The sequence below is a fragment of the Bos mutus genome, chromosome 8 (assembly GCF_027580195.1).
Source record: "Bos mutus isolate GX-2022 chromosome 8, NWIPB_WYAK_1.1, whole genome shotgun sequence".
Lineage (NCBI taxonomy): Eukaryota > Metazoa > Chordata > Mammalia > Artiodactyla > Bovidae > Bos > Bos mutus.
In genome coordinates, this window is record NC_091624.1 from 73,257,568 (window position 1) to 73,283,363 (window position 25,796).

Sequence of the window (25,796 nt, forward strand, 5' to 3'; positions counted from 1 at the left end):
GTCATTCTATCATTAGTTCATTTTTATGGTTTCTCTGCCTCTTTCCTTTCTTCTCAGCTTCACTTATCCTTCCATCTTCTAATCTGTCATTTCAGTGTGTCTGGTTTTTAAACTCAGTCCGTCAGGTTTGTAATAATAGCAACTATGGTCTTTTTTTTTTCCCCCCAGAATTTCTGCTCTAGATTGAATTATACATGGATAAACTACTGTATAGTGAAATTGTTGATAAATGGCAGTTTTATAAGTGGTTTCATGGTCTTTGCTTGAATATTCTTCAGAGCAGTTATATTCATTGCTTTCCCAGTATGCTTTTCTTAAAAGATAACTGATAAATTGCTTATTGCTTCCCTACAGTTTGCAGTCTGTGCTGGAAGATCTCCTGGTTGCTACTTCTGATGGACTTCTTCATCTTATTCACTGGGAAGGAATGACAAATGGGAGGAAAGCTATTAATCTTTGTACAGTACCCTTTTCAGTAGACCTGCAGTCATCTAGAGGTAGTAATACTTTTTACATGAGATAGAACCAGGTGTTTAATATTTTATATAATATAGACAGATATTTTCTATGGATGAACATTGATTTTTCTACTTTGAAATTAATTATGCAAGGGAAGAAAAGGAGAGTGAGTTGAGTGAGTGTGCGTGTGTGTGTAGGAAGGAGTAGTTTGTTCAGTGCTGTTAGGTCTTCAAATTTCGACCTTTTAACTGTTCTTACATGGTTTGCAAGCAAAAGTGTAAGAGAATTAATTTACTATATTTATATTCATATTTCAAATACTTATTTTTTCATCAGCAGGTTCATTCCTGGGTTTTGCAGATGTGCACATTAGAGACATGGAATACTGTGCCACACTTGATGGATTTGCTGTTGTGTTTAATGATGGTAAAGTTGGATTTATTACACCAGTGTCAAGTAGATTTACTGCAGAGGTAGGATTTACTTTCAATGTATGTTTTTCAATTTTGCATTTATTAATTTTAATCTTCATTAAATCCCCCTCCAGTTTTCCTTATTTAAGATTTTAGGAGTGGTTAATTTTTTTTTTATCAAAGCTATACATACAACTAACATAAACAAAGAAGTCTTAACTATACATAAACAAGGAAGTCTTTTGACATGTTAATGAAAAGTGATCGTTCCTTTCCTCTCTTCATGCCCAGTGTTCATTCTCAGAGGCAACTACTTTTTACTCCTTTATTGGTTATTTTGCTGTTTATCTCCACTACTCTGAGTATTTCCTGTAGTTTTTAGTTTTTAGGCTGTGTTTATTGACTTGCCGTTGTGGAAAATGACTGTTTACTTCCCTCTTCCCTGGTCCCACAACGTCTGTAAGTTCTTCCCATCATTCCAATATAGATAATGTGATTTTGATTGTATTAGTATTTGTTTCGTCATCTTGAAGAAATTTCTCTTGGATTCTTCTGGATGGATTGCTTGCTATGCATACCTTTAACACAGCTGCATGTGGGGGCTGTCCATCATCATCATCCTAAGGATTCCCTATATTCCTTTACTCTTAGATCCTTTCAGAGTTAATGGTAAATATTTGATTAGTTAATGTATGAATTTGGTTGTGACAAAGACCCAGAATAAAAATTTAGATTCCCCGAAGGCTGTGTGGGATTTGGTGGGTTTGGTTGACTGTGCTCTTCATAACGTGAGCTAACTGGGTTATTTTTTTCCTCCCCACGCCTTATCCAGTCTTCTCCAAAGACGATGTACCTGGCTGGCCCAGTATTTTGGGATTTTGAGTTATGAAAGAGTTAGACTAGAGATTCCAAATTCAGGAAGTAAACTCCCACGTATCCCTATTTTCAGTGTTGTTTAGAGACCACTGAGATTTTTGTCTTGTTTTTCTCTAAAGAAAATTTTCAGTTTTCTCTTGGAGTGGAGGTAGAATATTCCTTAGCTGCTCAGAGTGGGAGGTAACCTAAGCAGACCCAGGCATTGAATAAACAGTCTTTGAACCAGTCCTGCTGCTTTTAGTTCAGCTTTTAAGAGATATTTTAATTCCCCAAGCCCTTTGTGTAACCTATAATGCAAATTTGACTGTTTTTCAAAGTGTTCCTTACTGCTAGTGAAGGACTCTACTCATACGCTTGCTTCCCAGCTTACAAAATTTTCTGATACTACCTCCTCTCCCATTCTGTCCTTGCCAACTTACACATTTGGGGTTTTAAGAGTCAGAGAAACTAAATATTCATGTTCAGCCTACTCTCTCTAACTGGAAAGAATTTTAAGTTGTTAAAGTATATTTTTCTATATGGTATCAGCTTTCTCGCCTAATTTATTTCACTCAGCATATTGTAAAAGGCAAGATTTCATTCTTCCTTATGGCTAAACACAGTTGACCCTTGAACAACATAGATTTGAACTGCACAGGTCCACTGACACCTGGATTTTTTTTAATAAATACACACTGTGGTACTCTATAATCTGCAATTGCTTGAATCTACAGATACAGACCCATGGATATGGAGGGCCAGCTGTAAAGTTGTGTGTGTATTTTCTACTGTGGGGGATAGGTACCCCTAACCCTCATGTTGTTTGATTCAACTGTATTCCGTTTTGTGTGTGTGTATGTACATATACCAAATTTTCTCTATCCATTCATCCATCAGTGAACACTTAAGTGTTTCCATATTTTGGCTTTTATAAACAATGTTGCATTGAACATGGATGTATAGTAGCTGTACAAATTTACATTGCCATCAGGAATGCATAAGGGTTCCTTTTTCTCCCATTGTCCCAGCACTTAATTATTTCTTGTCTTTTTGATAACAGCCATTCTGACAGGTGTTAGGTAACATCTCATTGTGGTTTTGATGTGCGTTTCTCTTATATTAGTGGTGTTGAGCATCTTTTCAGGTACTTTTTCGGTATCCTTACGGTCCCACCACTTCATGGGAAATAGATGGAGAAACAGTGGAAACAGTGTCAGACTTTATTTTTTGGGGCTCCAAAATCACTGCAAATGGTGATTACAGCCATGAAAGTAAAAGACACTTACTCCTTGGAAGGAAAGTTATGACTAACCTAGATAGCATATTGAAAAGCAGAGACATTACTTTGCCAACAAAGGTCCATCTAGTCAAGGCTATGGTTTTTCCAGTAGTCATGTATGGATGTGAGAGTTGGACTGTGAAGAAAGCTGAGCGCCGAAGAATTGATGCTTTTGAACTGTGGTGTTGGAGAAGACTCTTGAGAGTCCCTTGGACTGCAAGGAGATCCAGCCAGTCCATTCTGAAGGAGATCAGCCCTGGGATTTCTTTGGAAGGAATGATGCTAAAGCTGAAACTCCAGTACTTTGGCCACCTCACGCGAAGAGTTTACTCATTGGAAAAGACTCTGATGCTGGGAGGGATTGTGGACAGGAGGAGAAGGGGACGACAGAGGATGAGATGGCTGGATGGCATCACTGACTCGATGGACGTGAGTCTGAGTGAACTCTGGGAGTTGGTGATGGACAGGGAGGCCTGGCATGCTGCGATTCATGGGCTCGCAAAGAGTTGGACACGCCTGAGCGACTGATCTGATCTGATGTGTTCTTTAGAAAAATGTCTGTTCAGATCATCTGCCCCCTTTTTTAATCAATTTTTTTGTTATTAAATACATGAGTTCTTTATATATTTTGAATATAACCTTTTGTCACATATGTGATCTGCAAATATTTTCTCCCATTCAGTAGACTGCCTTTTCATTTTGTTGACGTATGTTTGGGATTTAAATTTATTTCCTGAAAATAAACATGTTAGAGCTGGAAGGTAATTGACTCATTTCTGAATATCAGCTTTTATTAGTATTTGGTTAAAGAAAATTTTCTAGTAATTTAAGGATTTAAATAATGAAAAGTAGATGGACATTATTAAGGAAGTTATAAGTAGAAAATATAAGTTACATGAAAACATTACATATGTATTACTGGTAATAGGGAAATACTCTAATGGTGTATTTATATTAGAAATTATTTAAGTGCCTTATAAAAACTCCTGTTTGGCAGTCTATAATGGCTGTACAAATTTACAGCCACTATACAGTATACACATCTATATACACATCATATATATACACACACACACACATATACACTATGTATAACTTACAATATACACTGTAAAACTACAGTAGACACATCTATTAAAATATGTCAGACTATGCCACTCCTCTGCTCAGAACCCTTTAGTAGGACTAGAGTTTTAGGACAAAACCTGCTGGGGTCAACTAGAAAAGCTGGAGAAGAAATAATTTTTTTAATGTGCTTAAAGGCTTTGGAGAGCTAACAGAACAGTAAGGAATTCAGAGGCTAGGGGAGGCCAGAGGCCCAGTGAGCTAAAATGAGCAATGCGCAAACAAGACTGTATGCAACAATATGGATGAATCTCACAAAAATATTCAGTGGAAACAGCCAGACACAAAAAAGTATGTGCTGTGATTCTATTTCACATAAAGCAGAAGGAAGTCTTAAAACCTAGGCAGCTCTGAATTAGAGTTTGTATGTGCATGTTTAAGTGTTAATAGTTTAAAGGAAAAGAAGAAAGTGATTACCATGTAAATCTGGATATTGGTTAATTTTGTGGTTGGGGTGAGGGTATATTGATCAGGAGTGACACTATTGGGAGACTTTCGGTACTCGTAATTCCTAGCTGAGTGGTAATTTCACAAGTGTTTCCTTTGTGATATTATTATGATGTACATTTTTGGTTTTGGTATTTTTCTTTAATGTATCATAATTTATAATAGAAAGGGTTAAAAAAATTAAAGACTCTCCAGATGACTCCCTATATATGAAATGGAGAAAAAGTCAAAGGTCTCATCATGGTGAAAGCCCTATAAATCTGGCCTGCTATTTCATCCGTTACCTCCTTTACTACTTCTTCCCTTATTCCACTCCACTCCAGCCACACAAGTTTCTTTTATCTTTGAACATGCCAGAAATGCTGCTGTGACAGGGCCTTTCTGTTGCTCTATCTCTTTCAGTACTTTCCTTGAGAGGCACCTTCATCATAGGGAAAATAGTTTAATATTACATCCTTTCCCCATACACTGTCTTCTCCATAATTGTTTTATTATTTTTTTTGTAGCATTTACCAACTTTCTGCATAATACTGTACAATTTTTTAAACTTGTCAGTCTCTTAACAAATGTAAGGCAGGGATACAGCTGAGGATTTTAGTATGTTTGAATATCTGCAGTATCCTCAGTATCTAGAGCAGCATCTGGTGAATAGTGGGTGCCTGGAAGACTTTTATGGTAGGGATGAATGAATGAATTCCAGTCTAGACAGTAGTCCAAAGAAATAATGCTCATTGCTCTCTTTTGCCATTTTCCATTATCTGAAGTATAGTTTTATTATTAAAGTAAAATAAATAAAACTCCTACAAAGAAGCAAACATTTCATATTTAGATAGTAGATTATATAGTTTATTTAGGAATTTTAAAAAATCTATAGTATTATGTTTTGAACAGCTTAATTATATCGGATCATCTAATGTTTACTGTTGGGAGAATCCAAAAATAAAGTGCTGTATTGTAGTGTGCTAATTTTTGTGCTTACTAAACTAGCAGTCATGGTGACCTTTACCTTAGAATATATGATCTAAGATGCCCTTGATCTGACAAATAAAAACAGACAGTAGAGTTGAATCTGTGTCTGTATTCAAAATTAAGTAGTATATAAAGCTTAATAATAATATCATTTATTCATCGAAGCTTATTTAACTTGTTGAATTCCAGGCATTATATTAAGTGGGTTACATGTATTGAATATATCTACTCCCATTTAAACTTCAAAACACTCTAAGAGGTAATTACAGAAAAGAAAACTGAAGCTTGAAAATGTCACAAAGTCATTTTTACAAGTGAGTGGTAGATCTGAGATGTAATGTTAGGCTGCCATATACCATGCTATTATACTATAAAGCAAAAGAGTAAAAGAGAATAGTAAGCAATTGACAAATCATTAATCACTTCTAAAGAATGTTGTTGTTGTTCAGCCCCGAGTCATGTCCGACTCTTCAAGACCCTAAGGACTACAGCACACCAGGCTTCCTTGTCCCTCACCATCTCCTGGAGTTTGCCAAAGATCATGTCCATTGAATCAGTGATGCCATCCAACCATCTCATCCTCTGTCACCCTCTTCTCCTTCTGCCTTCAGTCTTTGCCAGCATCAGGGTCTTTTCCAGTTGAGTCAGCTGTTTGCATCAAGTAGCCATAGTATTGGAGTTTCAGTTTCAGCACCAGTCCTTCCAAAGAGTATTCAGGGTTGATTTCCTTTAAGATTGACCAGTTTGATCTCCTTCCTTTCCAAGGGACTCCTAAGAGTCTTCTCCAGCACCACAATTCAAAGCATCAGTTCTCCAGCACTCTGCCTTCTTTATTGTCCAGCTCTCACATTGGTACATGACTACTGGAAAGACCATAGCCTTGACTATAAGGGACCTTTGTTGGCAAAGTGATGTCTTTGCTTTTTAACATACTGACTAGGTTTGTCATGGCTTTCCTACCAAGAAGCAATCGTCTTCGAATTTCATAGCGGCAATCACCATCTGCAGTGATTTTAGAGCCTAAGAAGAGGAATCTGTCGCTGCTTCCACCTTTTCCCCTTCTGTTTGCCGTGAAGTGATGATACTGGGTGCCATGATCTTAAGTTTTTTTTAATATTGAGTTTTAAGCTGGCTTTTTCACTCTACTCCTTCACCTTCATCAAGAGGCTGTTTAGTTCCTCTTTGCTTTCTGCCATTAGAGTGGTGTCATCCACATATCTCAGATTGTTGATATTTCTCCCGACAGTCTTGATTCCAGCTTGTAATTCATCCAGCCTGGCATTTTGCATGATGTGCTCTGTGTATAAGTTAAATAAACAGGGTGACAATAAACAGCTTTGTCATACTCCTTTCTCTATCCTGAGCCATTCAATTATTCCATACAGGGTTCTGTTACTTCTTGACCCCCATACAGGTTTCTCAAGAGACGAGATAGACCAAATAAAATTGACTAATTCCCATTGATTGGGAAAGTTAAACACTATGTGCTAAGTGGGAAGAAGAAGAATAGTGAGTAAGTTAGATGCAGTTTCTACCATCAAGAGGTTTACATTTTAATAGGAAAATTGTCTTCAATTAATTTGAATTTAGAGATCAGATATCCATCTTTTAGTGTTTTATAAATGAATTAGCACTGGACTGAGCTCATCTGGAAATATTTATTAAACCAGTTAATGAAATTGAGATTTTAAGGGAAAGAATCCAGATGGTAGTCCTGATGGGATGTTTTCCTATCCAGATGAAACCATATAAAGAACCATATAAAACCTTATGAAATTATGTTTACTGAAGGGGAATTATGTTAATTGAAGTATATTTGGAGAACACATTTTAAATCTTAACTATTTTTCTTAATTTTAGCAGGTTCATGGAGTTTGGCCACAAGATGTTGTTGATGGAACTTGTGTAGCAGTAAATAACAAGTATCGACTGATGGCATTTGGTTGTGCGAGGTAATAAATGTAGATGCCTGTATTTTAAGACTTATTGCCAAAAATAATTTTTTTAAAAAACATAAGATGTTCTTATTAACACACTTAGGAATTTTGTTGTGCCTTTTATAATTTATGAATCAACCTTAGTATAAAATGTAAAAGTATTTTAATTGAAGCAAGCAAATATAAAGGGTTTTGGAGATTAGGTGTTTTAATTTGTGAGCTTTTTTTCAGTGGTAGGAAATTGAGTCACAAGTTAAGGTTAAATCAGTTAAAATTTAGGTTCTTTATTGTTTTAAATAACATCAGGAGGAGGTTTTGTTTATTTTTGGCTGTGCTGGGTCTTCAGTTGCTGTACAGGATTTTCTCTAGTTGTGGTGAGTGGGGGCCACTGGACTTCTCATTGCAGATGGCTTCTCTTGTTGTGGAACACAGGCTCTAGGGGGCACAAGTTTCAGTAGTTGTGGCACATGGGCTTGGCTCCTGAGGTCTAGAGTTACGGCACATGGGCTTGGTTGCTCCACAGCGTGTAGAAGCCTCCTGGACCAGAGATCAAACCTATGTCTGCTGCAGGTGGATTCTTTACCTCTGAGCCACCAGGGAAGCCCCTAATCCTTTCTTTTTAAGACATCACTGTTGACTTGCCTTTGAGTTAGTGAGTGTGCCTTAGTTAACAAGCACATTTAAAGCTCATTTGTAAAATCATTTTCTTGACTTGATTCAAATAATGAAGGTTTTCAAAGTAAAATTGAATGCCAGTTCATTTTTAAAATAGCCTTACAGAAGTTTCAGATTTTTCTATCTCTTCCTCAGTCATTTTGGCAAGTTATATTTTTCTAGGAATTGGTTTCTTTTATATACACTGTCAAATTTATTGACATAGAACTTATAATACCCTTTGTAATTTTCATATTATAAAATAAAAACAAATGGGGAAGTGTGTAATCAAGATAGTCACAGTTTTACAAATAATTATAGTACAAGCATCCATCTTTTCACAACTTGATCAAGAAATAGAACATTGCTAGCCAATATAAATTTTATCACTCCTACTTCCTAATCACGTCTCCCAGTCCCTTCCTAATTCATTTTTTCTTACATAGACACACAATCTTTAATCAAATGCATGGGTAAATTAATGATAAATCCTCAATAAGATCTAAAACTCATTCATATTCAGACTAATCTAATTGCCACCAAATTTCCTTTATATCTCTTTTTTTTTAGTCAGAATCATTCAAAATTCATGAATTATATTTGGTTATCATTTCTCTTTAGTTACCTTTTGCCTATAAAAATTCTTAGTACAAAAGTAATCGTGGTTTCGGATGATGAATTTTAAATCATTATAACTAGGCTCACACACATCTGTATTAATAAAAATAGGAACCATTACAATCAACACATTTTTGCCAGAAAGAAATAAGTTTATTTCTGTGGTGTAAAAATCTGTGCTTCAGAATTTAATAAACACTTGGAAAGCATTTTCTGTGTCCTGCTGGTTGTGAAAGCATTTTCCCTGCAAAAAAGTTGAGCTGCTTGAAGAAGTAGTAGTCGGTTGGGGAGAGGTCAGATGAATATGGTGGATGAGGCAAAACTTTATAGCCCCATTCATTCATCTTTTGAAGCATTGATTGTGTGACATGTGGAAGAACTGGGCACATTCTGTTGACCAGTGCTGGCTGCAGGCATTGCAGTTTTCAGTGCATCAGTGCAGCTCATTGATTTGCTGCGCATATTTCTCAGATGTAGTAGTTTCGCTGGGATTTGGAAAGCTGTAGTGGATCAGACCACCAAACACTGACCATGACTATTTTTTTTGGTACAAGCTTGGCTTTGGGAAGTGCTTTGGAGCTTCTTCTCAGTTCAACCACTGAGCTGATCATTGCCAGTTGATATGTAAAATCCACTTTTTGTCGCATGTCACAGTCTGATCTAGAAATAGTTCATTGTTGCATAGAATAAGAGAAGATGACGCTTCAGAACGATGATTTTTTGATTTGTGGTCAGCTTATGAGGCACCCACTTATCGAACTTTTTCATCTTTCCAGAAAGTGCTTCAAATGCCGAATGACTGTAGAACAGTCAATGTTGAATTCTTTGGCAACTTCTAGTTACAGGAGGATCAGCTTTGATGATCCTCTCGGTTGTTGTCAAATTCTGATGGCTGGCCACTGCACTTCTCTTCAGGGCTCTCATCTCGTTTGCAAAACTAATTGAACCACCACTGCCCCGTATGTTCATTAGCAGTTTCCGGGCCAAATGCGTTGTTGATGTTACTAGTTATCTCTGCTGCTTTGTAACCCATTTTGAACTTAAATAAGAAAATCCCTCAAATTTGCTTTTTGCCTAACATCATTTCCCTAGTGTAAAATAAATATAAACAGCAAGTAATAAGTCATTAGCAAAAAAAAAAAGCGAGAAATGCCCATTAAAATGATGTATAACATAACCACATTTATTTAAGAATATATTCCAGTGTCAAACAGCAGAGTTCAGCAGTGCAAAATTGCAGTTACTTTTGTGCCAACCTATAATGCCTTTGTTATTTTTATGATATTAACTTTTTTTTAAGAGTCTAGGTCAGTTGTTTATAGAATATCCTACATTCTAAAGTGTCTTATGTTTTCTCATAATGGCATTTAATTACTTTCTGTAACACCTGTTTGAACCTTGAAGGTGGTTCTTACTGAACCATTACAGTCAAATTAGTAGGAAGCTCACAGATAGGAACAGTGGTGGGTGTGCACTTCTACATCATCTGCATTCAGGGCTAGCACCCAGGGGTATAGCAAGGCCAGATTAGAATCGAGGATTTCAACCCTTCTTCCAGGATGAAAATGGAATCTTGGCCTTCAGTCTTTTAGTCACCTCGGTTTTCATGAGTTGGGGCAGAATCAGCCCTTCTTACGGCATGATTGTGGGTTGGGATGAAATTTTTGTGATTATAGCTACGTGACATATCCTACTAGTGGCTTCTAGCCCTGATCTCTTAGTACTTACTTTGAACAATTAATCTGTCTGTAGCTGGTGTCCTTAGAGTTCTGTAGAAAGTCACTTTCTTTTAGGTTACCAGTTTAAAACCTTATTCTTACCCTTGTATTTAAGGTTTGATTAGATTCTAGTTAGACATTTTTGTCATAGGTGATGTTTTGTACTTCCTGTGACATCATGTAGCAATAGCATCAAACTGTCTCAATATTGATGAGCTAAATTTGATTACTTGTAGTGATAATAGCTACGTATATCTTTATTATAGAAGTTTTTTTGTTTTGAGATTAGTAGGTAGTTTTTTAATAAAAAAAATAATTTTGGGCTTATGAGAAATGGAAAGAAAAATAAAGAATATAGGCACTATAAATACTTAAATTGTCAATCTTTTGTAATTATTAACACCTACTTCTTATATTAGAGATGTCTGGATTCCTCACTGACTTATTAGAGCTCAGCAACCCAGAGTTAGCACTTGACAATTTTAGATGCAAAGCAAAAACAATACCTGCTAGCCACTTAGTGCTGTGTCTCTGCAAGGTAGCTAATTGGGCAGGTAGTCCAGATAGATGTTCCAGGCATTTGTCTTCTGACAGGTTGAAATAACAGATCAGATTTTCTCTCCCACCTGAAATAGTCAAGAAAATGGACAAAGAGATGAAACAGCTATTTCAAATTCAAGACATAGGACATCAGGCAACAAAGGACAGTGGTCCCTGAGAGATGAGAATCTAAATAAAAAAATTTAAAAAAAAACAACTCTTCAACTGTCCCAGTTTTAATTTCTTTGAGAGAGTTTCCAGCACGTGGATGGGGAGACAGAGCCTGGCAGATTCCCTGGACTGAGTGTGTGCAAATGAAAGTCTGGGAGACCAAAGCAGCAGGGGATCACAGACCAGACACCAGAGAGGAGAGAGTGGCACAAAGAGAGAACTTCTTTTGAGTATTAAATTGAAATGTGGAAGATAAAAGACCCAAATCAAATATTACAGAAGAAAAGATTAATATACTTGAAGAACATAGCAAGAGAAAGGATACAAAATGAAACAGAAAAAAAGGAATTTAAAAACAGAGCATCAGGGAGCTATGGGATAGCTTTAAGCAGCCTGTTATTGCAGGTGTTTTTAGTCCCATTCTGATCCTTAAGAGTTAGGCCTGGCTGGAAACCGATCAGAGCTGCTGTGAGGAGACCGTCTGACTTCTCCTACCTTGAAGGATTACACATTAGGGTCAGAACATTCTGGCAGTCATATGCTTGGTGTCATCCTGGTATGTGCAGAAGCAGCCTTGGGTTTAAATCATTTTAAAAACAACATTGATGTTAAATTTTGACCTGAGAATAGCCATGTAAGGAGAAATGGTGTTTTTTATGATTATTGTAGTTCAATTTTGAAATGTAGCTTAGATGTAATAGAAAAACTCTCTTGGTTTCTGGCCCTTTGTAACAGTTTGACCCTTCTAAAAAATTTTTTTAACAGAATCATAACACATATCATAGATATACGAGTATGTATAAAGATAGGCTCGATAAAGGACAGAAATGGTATGGACCTAACAGAAGCAGAAGATAATAAGAAGAGATGGCAAGAATACACAGAAGAACTGTACAAAAAAGATCTTCACGACCCAGATAATCACAATGGTGTGATCACTAACCTAGAGCCAGATATCCTGGAATGTGAAGTCAAGTGGGCCTTAGAAAGCATCACTACGAACAAAGCTAGTGGAGGTGATGGAATTCCAGTTGAGCTATTCCAAATCCTGAAAGATGAAGCTGTGAAAGTGCTGCACTCAATATGCCAGCAAATTTGGAAAACTCAGCAGTGGCCACAGGACTGGAAAAGGTCAGTTTTCATTCCAATCCCAAAGAAAGGCAATGCCAAAGAACGCTCAAACTACTGCACAACTGCACTCATCTCACACGCTAGTAAAGTAATGCTCAAAATTCTCCAAGCCAGGCTTCAGCAGTATGTAAACCGTGAACTTCCTGATGTTCAAGCTGGTTTTAGTAAAGGCAGAGGAACCAGAGATCAAATTGCCAACATCCGCTGGATCATGGAAAAAGCAAGAGAGTTCCAGAAAAACATTCTGTTTCTGCTTTATTGACTATGCCAAAGCCTTTGATTGTGTGGATCACAATAAACTGTGGGAAATTCTGAAAGAGATGCGAATACCAGACCACCTGATCTGCCTCTTGAGAAATTTGTATTTAGGTCAGGAAGCAACAGTTAGAACTGGACATGGAACAACAGACTGGTTCCAAATAGGAAAAGGAGTTCGTCAAGGCTGTATATTGTCACCCTGCTTGTTTAACTTATACGCAGAGTACATCATGAGAAATGCTGGACTGGAAAAACACAAGCTGGAATCAAGACTGCTGGGAGAAATATCAATAACCTCAGATATGCAGATGACACCACCCTTATGGCAGAAAGTGAAGAGGTACTAAAAAGCCTCTTGATGGAGGTGAAAGTGGAGAGTGAAAAAGTTGGCTTAAAGCTCAACATTCAGAAAATGAAGATCATGGCATCCGATCCCATCACTTCATGGGAAGTAGATGGAGAAACAGTGTCAGACTTTATTTTTCTGGGCTCCAAAATCACTGCAGATGGTGACTGCAGCCATGAAATTAAAAGACGCTTACTCCTTGGAAGGAAAGTTATGACCAACCTAGATAGCATATTGAAAAGCAGAGACATTACTTTTGCCAACAAAGGTTCGTCTAGTCAAGGAGATGGTTTTTCCTGTGGTCATGTATGGATGTGAGAGTTGGACTGTGAAGAAGGCTGAGTGCCAAAGAATTGATGCTTTTGAACTGTGGTGTTGGAGAAGACTCTTGAGAGTCCCTTGGACTGCAAGGAGATCCAACCAGTCCATCCTAAAGGAGATCAGTCCTGGGATTTCTTTGGAAAGAATGATGCTAAAGCTGAAACTCCAGTACTTTGGCCACCTCATGTGAAGAGTTGACTCATTGGAAAAGACTCTGATGCTGGGAGGGATTGGGGGCAGGAGGAGAAGGGGACGACAGAGGATGAGATGGCTGGATGGCATCACTGACTCAATGGACATGAGTATGAGTGAACTCCGGGAATTGGTCACGGACAGGGAGGCCTGGTGTGCTGCGATTCATGGGGTCGCAAAGAGTCAGACACGACTGAGCGACTGATCTGATCTGATAATGTATACATACAAAAAATAATATAAAATGAAAAGTAGCATATTACCAGTATTGAACTGATGAAGCCCCTGCTTCCTCCTCTTCTGTGAAACATTCTTCTTTCTACCAGGGCAGTTACTAATCTGGAACTTGTGTGCACTAGTTCTTTGTGTATTTTTACCACAAATGTATTTCACTACTATGTTTTGGATGTTTTTCACAGTATAGAAATGAAATTATACTATTTATATAGATATATAGATAGATGGGTGGGTAGAGAGAGATGCTGTCCATTTTAAGGTATAGGACAAAAATTCATTTTCAGTTCTATATGGTATACTATTATATGAATATACCAGTTTCTCTTCCCTTTGTCGTTGCTGGACATGTGAATGGTTGGCATTTGTTTGCACTTAAAGTCTTATAATGAACATTGTATATGTCACAAAGACAAGGATATTTCTAGGATATATCTATAGGTGAAATCACTAGACTGTAGAATATGCATTTGTTTCAGATTATGAGATGACTGTAAATTATTTACAAAATGGTTGTGTTCTAGTTTATACTATCAGCAGAACATATTTCCATAGTCATGTTTTTTGTATTTGTATTTGTCTTTTTACACTGAAAGTCTTTTTGATTTTCACAGTGGTTCTGTACAGGTTTATACAATAGATAACACCACTGGAGCCATGCAGCTGTCTCATAAACTAGAATTAACAGCAAAACAGTATCCTGGTGAGTCCTCTTCTTTTTTTTTTTCCCCTTTCTTCTTAATTACAGATAATATGTGTAGTGAGTTTTGATTTGAATTAGATGATGGATGCCAAAGGCCAAGTATTATTAAAACATGTAACAACAATTCTCTCTGACTCAAGGATTTCTACTAGAGTCTCCTGGGAGACCTCTTTTATCTTCCATTCAGTTTTCTTTATCCTCACTTAGTTGTAGCCTCTATGTTGCTTGTCTGGGCTTTGCTTTAGACTCTTTCCTAATTTCATTGCCTCTGTTATTTTATGCCTTCATTTCCATTTAGTCATTCAACAAGTAATTATTGAGTACCTACTATAGGCCAGACATTGTTCTAAATGCTGGTACACAGTAGTGAACAAAACAAAAAGTCTCTCTTGGAACTCCCTTTGTGACTCTTAGGTGAATTCTGTCCACTGGAGTAAGTGTAAAATCTGTTATTATTGGAAATGTGTTTGACTGAAACTAACAGAAAACCCAACTTACTATCCCTTAAACAAATAGTATTTATTCTCTATAATGGCAAGAAATCCAAAGGTAAGCTTCTACTGGCATTCATTTGGCCTTTTCTTTCATGATCACAGGTTAACTTCTAAGGCCCAACTGTTACTTCTTGAGTCAAGAACAGAGGAGGAAAGAAAGCATATGTATGTTTTCTGATCAGGAAAGCAGAAACTAGATTGAAATGAGTTTTTGCTGAGAGGATATCTGTTTGTTTCTTCCAGTCACCTGGGAAAACTACATTAGTCTTGAAGCCTTTGCATTATATTCTCTGTTTGAGATTTTTTTCATTTTTGAATCCTACAAGTTATACAGATTTTAGATGAGCCTGAGAACTGGCTTGTGGTTGCAGATTCTCAGGGGAGCTTCTTTATTTTCCATTCAATACCATGGGCAAAAACAGGAAAGTGCTTCTTGCTATTTTTTTCACCTTCTATGTGGTAGAGTTTATTTCTCACTCTCCCTTGAATATGACATTGTATTCTCAGCATTACATGGGTATCTTCTATTCCCCGTCTTGACCAAGCTCTGAGTTTTATCTTCTGTTCCTCATATGTTGAGAGTCATCATAGGTGAAAGTCAGGTCTCTAGGTTTTGGCAGAAAAATTCAGGGCAACAGCAGTTTGTACACTCACTTACCTCCCAGTGTTTTTTAATATTTTGAAATATTTAAGTATTCTGTTTAACATTTTACTTGTTGCAGTGTGGAGAGTCATTCCAGCTATCAAATTTGCTATATTGCCAGAAATAGAAATTAGTTCCTTAAGTTTTTATCACTCTTATTGCATAGCTTTTAAAGGTTGCTTTTTTTTTCTTATCTCCTAAAGAATTTTTGCTGCAGCTGGCAAGAACAGGGTGTTGTGTATTTTGATTGTGTTTTCTAACCCTTTTATCTGTTTCTTTTTTATCCATACTGTTGATGTGATGTCCAGTGCGATAACCACATGTGGTCATTTAAATGAAACTAAAAGAAAATCAAAATGTTTCTTAGTTGCCTCAGTCAGTTTAGTCGCTCAGTCGCGTCTGACTCTTTGCTACTCCGTGGACTGCAGCACACCAGGCTTCCCAGTCCATCACAACTTTCCGGAGATTGCTCAAGTTCATATCCATCGAGTTGGCAGTGCCATCCAGCCATCTCATCTTCCATCTTCCCCTTCTCCTCCTGCCTTCACTCTTTCCCAACATCAGGGTCTTTACCAATAAATCATTTCTTCACATCAGGTGGCCCAAATATTGGAGCTTCAGCATCAGTCCTTCCAATGATATTCAGGACTGATTTCCTTTAGGATTGACTGGTTTGGTCTCCTTGCAGTCCAAGGGACTCTCAAGAAAAACATCAATTCTTCAGCACTCACGTTTCTTTATGGTCCAGCTCTCACATCCATACATGATCACTGGAATAACCATAGCTTTGACTAGACAGACCTTTGTCAGCAAAGTAGTGTTTCTGCTTTTTAATATGCTGTCTAGGTTGGTCATAGCTTTTCTTCCAAGGAGCAATCGTCCTTTAATTTCATGGCTGCAGTCACCATCTGCAAAGATTTTGGAGCCCAAGACAATGAAGTCTGTCACTATTTCCAGTTTCCCATCTATTTGCCATGAAGTGATGTGACTGGATACCATGATCTTCATTTTTTGAATGTTGAGTTTTAAGCCAGCATTTTCACTCTCCTCTTTCACTTTCATCAAGAAGTTCTTTAGTTCCTCTTCATTTTCTGCCATGAGGATGGTGTCATCTGCATATCTGAGGTTATTCTGTTTCTCCCAGCAGTGTTGATTTCAGCTTGTGCCTCATCCAGCCCAGCATCTCGCATGATTTTCTTCATATAAGTTAAATAAGTAGGGTGGCAATATGCCGCCTATATGTACTTCTTTCTCAATTTGGAACCAGTCCATTGTTCCATGGCTGGTTCTAACAGTTGCTTCTTGACCTGCATACAGATTTCTCAGGAGGCAGGTAAGGTGGTCTGGTATTCCCATCTCTAAGAATTTTCCACAGTTTGTTGTGATCCATACAGACAAAGGCTTTAGTCAGTAAAGCAGAAGTATATGTTTTTCTGGAACTTTCTTGTATTTCTGTGATCCAGTGGATGTTGGCAGTTTGATTTTTGGTTCCTCTGCCTTTTTGAAATCCAGCTTGAACATCTGGACGTTCTTGGTTCACATACTATTGAAGCCTCACTGGGCGAATTTTGAGCATTACTTTGCTAGCCTGTGAGATGAGTGCAATTATACAGTAGTTTGGCATTGCCTTTCTTGGGATTGGAATGAACACTGACCTTTTCCTGTCCTGTGGCCACAGCTGAGTTTTCCAGATATGCTGGCATGTTGAGTGCAGCACTTTAAAAGCATCACTGTTTAGGATTTGAACTAGCTCAATTGGAATTCCATCACCTTCACTAGCTTTGTTCATAGTGATGCTTCCTAAGACCTACTTGACTTCACATTCCAGGATGTCTGGTTCTAGGTGAGTGATCACATCATCGTGATTATCTGGGTCATGAAGATCTTTTGTGTATTGTTGCCACCTCTTCTTAGTATCTTCTGCTTCTGTTAGGTCAATACCATTTCTGTCCTTTATTGTGCCCATCATTGCATGAAATGTTCCTGTGGTATCTGTAATTTTCTTGAAGAAATCTCTAGTCTTTCCCATTCTATTGTTTTCCTCTTTCTTTGCATTGATCACTGAGGAAGGCTTTCTTATCTCTCATTGCTATTTTTTTGAACTCTGCATTCAGATGGTTATATCTGTCCTTTTCTCCTTTGCCTTTTGCTTCTCTTCTTTTCACAGCTATCTGTAAGACCTCCTCAGAGAGCCATTTTGCCTTTTTGCATTTCTTTTTCTTGGGGATGGTCTTGATCACTGCCTCCTGTACAATGTTTGAACCTCCATCCATAGTTCTTCAGGCACTCCGTCTGTCAGATCTAATCCCTTGAATCTATTTGTCACCGCCACTGTATAATCGTAAGGGATTTGATTTAGGGATTCATTTAAACCTGAATGACTTAGTGGTTTTTATTACTTTCTTCAATAAGGAGTTCATGATCTGAGCTACAGTCACCTCCCCATCTTGTTTTTGCTTAGCTTTTCCATCTTTGGCTGCGAAGAATATAATCAGTCTGTTTTTGGTATTGGCCTTCTGGTGATGTCCATGTGTAGAGTTATCTCTTGTGTTGTTGGAAGAAGGTGTGTGCTGTGACTAGCGTGTTCTCTTGACAAAACTCTGTTAGCCTTTGCCCTGCTTCATTCTGTACTCCAAGGTCAAACTTGCCTGTTACTCCAGGTTATCTCTTGACTTCCTACTTTTGCACTCCAGTCTCCTATGATGAAAAGGACATCTTTTTTTTTTTTTTGGTGTTAGTTCTAAAAGCTCTTGTAGGTCATCATAGAACCGTTCAGCTTCACCTTCTTTGGGATTAGTGATTTGGGGGCATAGATTTGGATTACTATGAAATCTCAGTTGCCTCTTTACACCTAAATGTTAAATAGCCTGATGCAGCTTAGTGGCTGTCTGTTAGACCAAGCAAATATAGAATATTTACATCATTTCAGGAAGTTCTGTTGATCCCTTCTGTTGATCGTTTGACAACACTGTACTGAATTTTTCAGGTTGTTTCCTTTTCTCAGGTTCTTGGCATGCCATTTCTCCCTTTAGTTATCTGCTAATTCCTGCTCTTGTGGTCTTTGTTATGGGAGAGGGCTGCCCTTTTGGATTATGTAACTTTTGGCTATACAGCTGCTTAAAATGTTGGGAGACTTGTGTTGTCCTGCCTCTTGAACAGACATAAGCGTCTATGTTTCTTCTGGCTTCACTGGCTGATTTTTACAGGTGGCAGCACATCAGGAATCCTTACATGATCATCAGCTTCCATTCTGATTCTCAGACTCATGTTGCCCTGAAACCCCTTTTTTGTCTTTGTATAAGGACCCCCAACTCCCTAGTCACACCTAGGTCCCATTCCAACCTTCTGTCCCTATATTTCCAACTATTTTTGCCTCATCACTTCCCACTCTTCACACCTGCTGCTGCTAAGTCCCTTCAGTTGTGTCCGACTCTGTGCAACCCCATAGACGGCAGCCCACCAGGCTCCCCCGTCCCTGGGATTCTCCAGGCAAGAACACTGGAGTGGGTTGCCATTTCCTTCTCCAATGCAGGAAAGTGAAAAGTGAAAGTCAGTATTGAAAGTGAAGTCGCTCAGTCGTACCCGACTCTTAGCGACCCCATGGACTGCAGCCTACCAGGCTCCTCCATCCGTGGGATTTTCCAGGCAAGAGTACTGGAGTGGGGTGCCATTGCCTTCTCTGACTCTTCACACCTAGGCTGCCTTAATTCAAGCACTAACCAGTCTCACTTTTGGTTTTTTTCTTCTGGCTCCTGGAGATCATCCTTTCTGTCTTGCAAATTCAACTGTAACAGCAAGTTTGGGGATTATTTTTTACATTTTTCTCATTATGCAAATTATCACAATCTTAAGTTTACGGTAGGTTACCAGCTAGATAAATTTTTTGTATTCCTGCCACTTGAAAATTAGGTTAACCATCATTACTATTTTATTGTACATCTATGTACCTAGATTTTTTTAACATGTGTACAATGCTTGGAAAATACGTACATATGTGTGTATGTAGATATATACATACAGATATATATGTTTACTTGGGATAATAGGAATACTGTTTATAAGCTAAAACACTAGCAGCTTTTTGTGATAGTAAATACACATCTAAACCTTTTTTTTTTTCCTTGCACATGGAATTGCTTTCGTTTTATAAGCCTTGATTTGAGTTTGTATTTTTTTCTTGGTTTGGATTTAAATTTCTCTCCTAAGTGTATAAAGTATACTAATAAGATATGATGTTGCTTAGACATGTTCCCATTTTTATATACATAAATACCAGTTACTCATATACCTGAATTATGGTGGGAAATGGTAATGTGAGGATTCAAACATAGGCAGAGGGAAAAAGTTTTACTCTGTTAACCAAGCCTGTCTTTTGTAGGCTAATATCTGTATACCACCCCTTTGCAGCAGATATATTTACAACAAAAATTTATTAATACTGCAGATGTAAAGAACTGTAATTGTAAAGAAGGTCATACAGATCTTGTTGAATTCCTGATGGGAAATGCTGGTATGTTTCATTTAACTCTGCAGTAAAGAAACTTGGATTTTACTATGCAATGAAATTTTCCGCTTTAGTAATTATATATAGGGTTAGAAGACATATTATTAGTTAAAAGAAGATGTAAGCATCTATAGTGCCAAAGCTGGAGTTTACCTACTTAATCCTAACATAAGGTTAAACTTCAATTTGCTTTAATTTGACTCCCTTTGATATTACTGAAAAAACATGGAGATCATGGCAAAATATTTTATATTTTGAAACACCTCATACTTTGTAGAGTACTTTGATATTGTATTGAATTATTCAAGGGAAATATTATTCCCATCTTAGAGAAACTGATTTTCCCAAAGCCAAAGAGTTTTTAAGACCACACAGTTATATCAATAGTTATTTAAGCTAATAGCAGCAAGAAATGGTTCTGGGTTCTTACGAATCACTTGGGTACAGAGTTTGTTCTGCTTAAATCAGGCCCAGGCTGATGATCATACTAATTTTAAATAGCCCTAAATGAACTGAATTCATCTCACTGAAGCAGACATGCCTTTTTGCTTGTTTCAAGTTGAAGATAGAGGCTGTAAAAAGTACTAAGTATGAAGCAGTCATTTATCCTTAACTTTTCTGTGGTTTCTTAACAGACATTTGGAACAAAACAGGAGCTGTTAAGTTGGTCAGGTGGTCTCCTGACAATAGTGTTGTAATAGTGACCTGGGAATATGGAGGCCTTTCTTTATGGAGTGTATTTGGAGCCCAGCTGATTTGTACACTTGGAGGAGATTTTGCGTGAGTCATTAAAGAAATTTTGGACAAAATAACTCCATTTTCTCTGAGACAATACACACACACACATGCATGCACTTTGTCATACAGCTCACAGTTTGCCTTATTTGACACTTGCCCCAAAACAGTTTATAAGGTTCAGAATTAATTTATTCAGAATGTATCAATTCCTCGTACATCCATCCTCTTTCAGTTGATTGTTCATTCAATAAAAATGCATTTATTTATCGAACCCCTGTTGTATATGTGATAAATGTTTGACTCAAGGCTAAATCACACATGAATCTGTTCAAGTAGCTTATTATCTAATAAGAGCTGTAAACTATATATATAAGTAGCTAGTAGGAAGTAAAAAATTACATTATCTCATTGAGTTAGTATAGGTTCTCTGTGGGTTGACAGAAGTGGGTTAATTTCTCTGCCTGTTTCATATACTACGCTGAACTTTAGTTCTGACGTAATGAACACACCTGCCCAAACTGCATGACCCTGTCAAGAAATTATTTAGTACCTGGAAGACTGTATCTCAGTGACATACCTAGGTACATTGACCAGGAGTCTCATATTTCACACAGTATTGGGTATTTCTCTTTCAAAGGAAAAAAATCATTTTAAAAAAATTAAAGCTAAATGTTGTATGCAATTAGAAGATTCTTTTAAATTTTCTGTTCTGTTTCAGCTATAGGTCAGATGGTACCAAAAAAGATCCCCTTAAAATCAACTCTATGGTAAGTTCTTTCTATAAAATATTGATACAATGTGAAAAACTTGTTTTTTTTCTTCCTGTTTTTCCCTCATACTGACCTAATAAAATTAAAAAAGCTCTTCTCCAAAATGAGAATAAAGTCTAGGGGGGTATTTTATTTATGCAGAATTGGAGCAGTGCTCTGTTGAGAATCTGCAAGAGGGTGTGAGCAACAAAAGTCACCTGAATCTTTTCAAGGTTCCCACTAGGGTAGCTTTTTGCATAATTTTTTTTTTTTGGTCACTCAGGGGCCAGTCTTACATTGCATATTTTCTTGGTCCCTTTCCTTATTTATTCAAAGGTTTGGTGACAAAGGAGTCCTAAGTTAAATTTAAGTGTAGATATTAACGTCTACACTAAAGCAGAAACTTTAACTGGTTAACGCCCAGATTATTTTATCTTGAACCTCCCTGCTTTTTGCCAGTCCCACCTACATATCCTTAGTGTCAAACCTCAGGGTTGCCAGATCCCAAGGGTGTCCTGTGTGATGCCCTGAGCGGATGAACCAGACCTGCGCCTGGGTTTGTTTTCCCTCAGCTAGTGGCCTAAGGAGCCTGAGATAATTGCCCTCCCATTATTATGTATTATTAGCTATTATTATTACCTATGCTGTTATCCGGGCTTCCCTGGTGGCTCAGATGGTAAAGAATCCGCCTACAAAGTGGGAGACCTGGGTTCTATCCATAGGTCAGGAAGATCCCTTAGAGGAAGGCATGGCAACCCACTCCAGTATTCTCGCCTGGAGAATTCCATAGACAGAAGAGCCTGGCTGGCTACAGTTCATAGAGTCACAAAAAGTCAGACACAACTAACCACACAGCACAGGAGGACATGCTATTATCTGAGTATGAGAAGTTGCAAGGTAAACGGAGTAATGATGCTGCTGATGCTGATAAGGCTCTGAGAACTCTGGAATAGTTGCACTTGTTCTCAAAAGGAAGTCCCACACTGACTTCTTCCACTCCAAAATCAGTTTATGCCCCAGGCACCTCATCATGTGTATGAGTCTTCACTTAAACCCCAAAAGAAAACTTGGACCTTCTTGGAGAAATATCATACGCCATCCCTTATATGAGAAATCTAAAAAGAAATGATACAAATGAACTTATTTACAAAATAAAAACAGACTTACAGACTTTGAGAAGAAACTTATGGTTGCCAGGAGGGAAGGATGGAGAGAAGGGATAGCTAGGGAGTTGGAGATCAACATGTACACACTGTTATATTTGATATGGATAACCAACAAAGTCCTAAGTCCTACTGTACAGCACTCTGCTCAATGTTATATGGCAGTCTAGATGGAAGGGGAATTTGAGAGAGAATGGATGCATGTATACGTGTGCCTGAGTCCTTTGATGTCCACCTGAAACTATCACAACACTGGTAATAAGCTATGCCTGCATGCTCAGAAAAAAAAAAAAAAAAGCTCTTCTAGTCTCATGAGACTCTTCTTAAACAGTTCTTGCTTTAATAAAAGCGTTATCTTTAACAGTCTGTCTTTAACAGGCTATCTAATTTTCAGTGTTTGATTTTTATTTTGTTTTGATGTGTCCAATAAGCCCTGTCGTCTCTGTGAACACAGTGACTGTTCAGATCAGGCGTTTGTTTTTCCAAAACAACCTGCATTTCTTATGTGACTCAGCACCCACTTCCCATAGCCTCCTTTCTTTTAATGTGAAGTGTTCATTGGGTCTTTTTCCTGGAGGACATATTGAGCATATTTTAAACTTTTCCGTAGACTTAAAAGAATTGTAGTCCTTGTTGTAATAGTATTTTTACCATCAGTTTTCAACAGCTTCTGTAGAAAGCAGTGAGGTATAACTACCCTTGTCCTTACATAAAAACATTTTCTTACTATAGCCCTCTCCATACCATCTTTGTGAAATTAGTGGCTGTGAGGCTTAGGCTTATCACTACCTTTCTCTCCTGCTCCACAGAGGAAGGCATTTTCTGATCATGGGTTTCTCAAAGAATTTAAACCACCATGGTTGCCTTGAAACCATGGGCTTCCCAACCTTTCATCACCAAGGATCCCATTTGATGGCTCTACACACCTTCATACTTGTAATTTTCAAACACCGTTTCTGTGACTGCCAATCAGTGCTTCTGAATGGTGTGCAACAACTGGTGTTACCAGCCTCACTAAGCTGATATTTTAATCACAAACTAAGAATCTTAGCATTTTAGTTAACTTGTACAACTGAAACTTCTCATGGGAAAGCAGAACTTCTGAAATTTTGCAACAGTTCATGGACCTCTCCTCCCCTCATTAGTATTTTCTTGGCCTTGCAGGTTAGCAATTAATACTCTTCCCATGATTTTTTTTTTTAAGTGATTTTAACAATCATGAAATCTAATTATAGAATATTAAAATTGACTGGGCCTGGTTAATTTCTTTGAGCTCTCTCATTTTATAAAGGAAGAAACTTAAACCCTGTGAAACCAAATAGTTTGGCCAAGGTAGTACAACAAAATGGTAGCCAAGCTGCAGTGGAAACCCTAGTCTCATAGTCGCCAGTCCATTGTTCTTTGTTCTGTACAAGATTGTATCTGTTTCGGTGCTTGTTTGTCAAGCTTCAGCTATGTAATGTGGATCTTGTCTTTCTGAGGAAGTTCTTTGTATTTGAGAGGCAGTTAAATTCATAGAGAAGTTGCAGATAGCAGTAGGCATTTCTTAGGATTTCAAGCTAGGATTAGGATGTAGTGTTTTCACTATTCTAGGTGGAGAGCAATGATGGTTTCTACTGGAGATCTAAGATGTAGTAGATGGAGGTATATGATTCTTGTCTGTGGTGTTTGTCATGGTATCTCCAGCCTTCAGAAGTAATTAATAATGCTTATTGTTGGTTATTTGAGAATTTAAATATTTAAAGCCAGGAAAAAATAACAAATTTTCTATTGCTTTGATTTCCCCCCTCTTCTTTTTCTCCCCGACCTCTTTCCCTAAGAGCTGGGGTGCTGAAGGCTATCACCTCTGGGTAATCAGTGGATTTGGTTCTCAAAATACTGAAAATGAGTCTGACTCCAAGAGTATAGTTAAACAGCCTGGTATTCTACTGTTTCAGTTTATCAAGAGTGCACTCACTGTAAACCCTTGTATGGTAAGTTTATTTAATTAAAACTCTGTTTGGTTTTGTTTTTAATGGCTTTGATGTAGAATATCAGACACAGATATGTCCTTATGACACAGATAATATTGCATGTACTCCTAAAATTGGCATATGATCTTCTTTTGTATATTTTCTATGATTATTAGGTTTCTTTTTAATTTATATTAAATAATACCCCAAATTTTATTTCTGAGCAGGATTAGCTTTTGGAGGGGGTAGGCCGCAGGATCTTAGTTCCCTGACCAGGGGTCAGACCTGCGCCTTCTGCAGTAGATGCACTGAGTTGTAACCACTGGACCACCACGGAAGTCCCATGCTTTTTTTTTTTTTTAAGTAGGATCATAAGCAACTTGAAAAAAACAGTGTTTACAGATTTACTTGAATAAAATTTAGTGTTAATAACATTTCCCAAAGTGTGTTCCACCAGGCACAATTTGTGAGAAATATAAATAGTAATTACATAGAATAAGAAAATGTTCTGTTGTCTTGTGTGAAATAAAGGAGTTAAAGCTGTAGAAATTTCTTTAGCATAGTAATCTAGTCTTTAATATGCTAATGTGCATCGTAAAAGTCCAGGAGTTGGTGTATAAAAAGCAATATTTCCCAAGCTTACTTACCTATGAATTTTTAAGGAAGACCTGCAAGAAAATAAGCCTTAGAATCCTACTTTGGGAAACACTGCCCCAAATTATAACATAAATTCATGTTTATCAGTCTGAAATAAGATATTAATACACTATTTATACATAAGAATAGTATGTGTTACATGATAGAAATGTATATCTTAGTATCTGCCATCAATGGGTTTTTAAATATATGGTGCAACCAGTTTCTAATTAAAATTTACAACACACTGAGAAAGAATGAAAGTACTGTGGATCTCAGACCTTATTACTGTAGTTGAATAATAAGAAAAACAAGGGTAGAGGATTTCTTCCTCTGCTCCCTCATCCAAAATAATAATATAAAAGCACCCCAAGTTTTATGTCAAGATGATATTTGGACTACAATGGGAACATGAGGGGTCGGGATGCTGATCTATCTAATTTACAAAAAATAGTGAGTGAATAATCTGCCTGCATTTGAAAACACAGGCCTTTCACAGAAGTAGAAACTTTTTGTCTAAATGTCTTCAGAGCCTGGCACATCCTTT

General features: G+C 37.4%; 1 protein-coding gene across 4 annotated transcripts in view; it reads left to right on the top strand.

Moving 5' to 3' along the window:
• Positions 1-25,796, top strand: part of RIC1 (RIC1 homolog, RAB6A GEF complex partner 1) — a 145,942-nt gene that overhangs the window by 88,165 nt on the left and 31,981 nt on the right. Inside the window, exons 5-12 of one of the 4 annotated variants that reach the window (XM_070375852.1) lie at positions 355-497; positions 796-932; positions 7,408-7,499; positions 14,282-14,370; positions 19,952-20,017; positions 20,647-20,791; positions 21,468-21,516; positions 24,482-24,634. In XM_070375852.1, coding sequence (XP_070231953.1) covers positions 355-497; positions 796-932; positions 7,408-7,499; positions 14,282-14,370; positions 19,952-20,017; positions 20,647-20,791; positions 21,468-21,516; positions 24,482-24,634 — 874 coding nt within the window. The remainder of the gene's footprint in view (positions 1-354; positions 498-795; positions 933-7,407; positions 7,500-14,281; positions 14,371-19,951; positions 20,018-20,646; positions 20,792-21,467; positions 21,517-24,481; positions 24,635-25,796) is intronic. The other 3 variants (XM_070375855.1, XM_070375853.1, XM_005891357.2) reach the window with 3 other exon arrangements.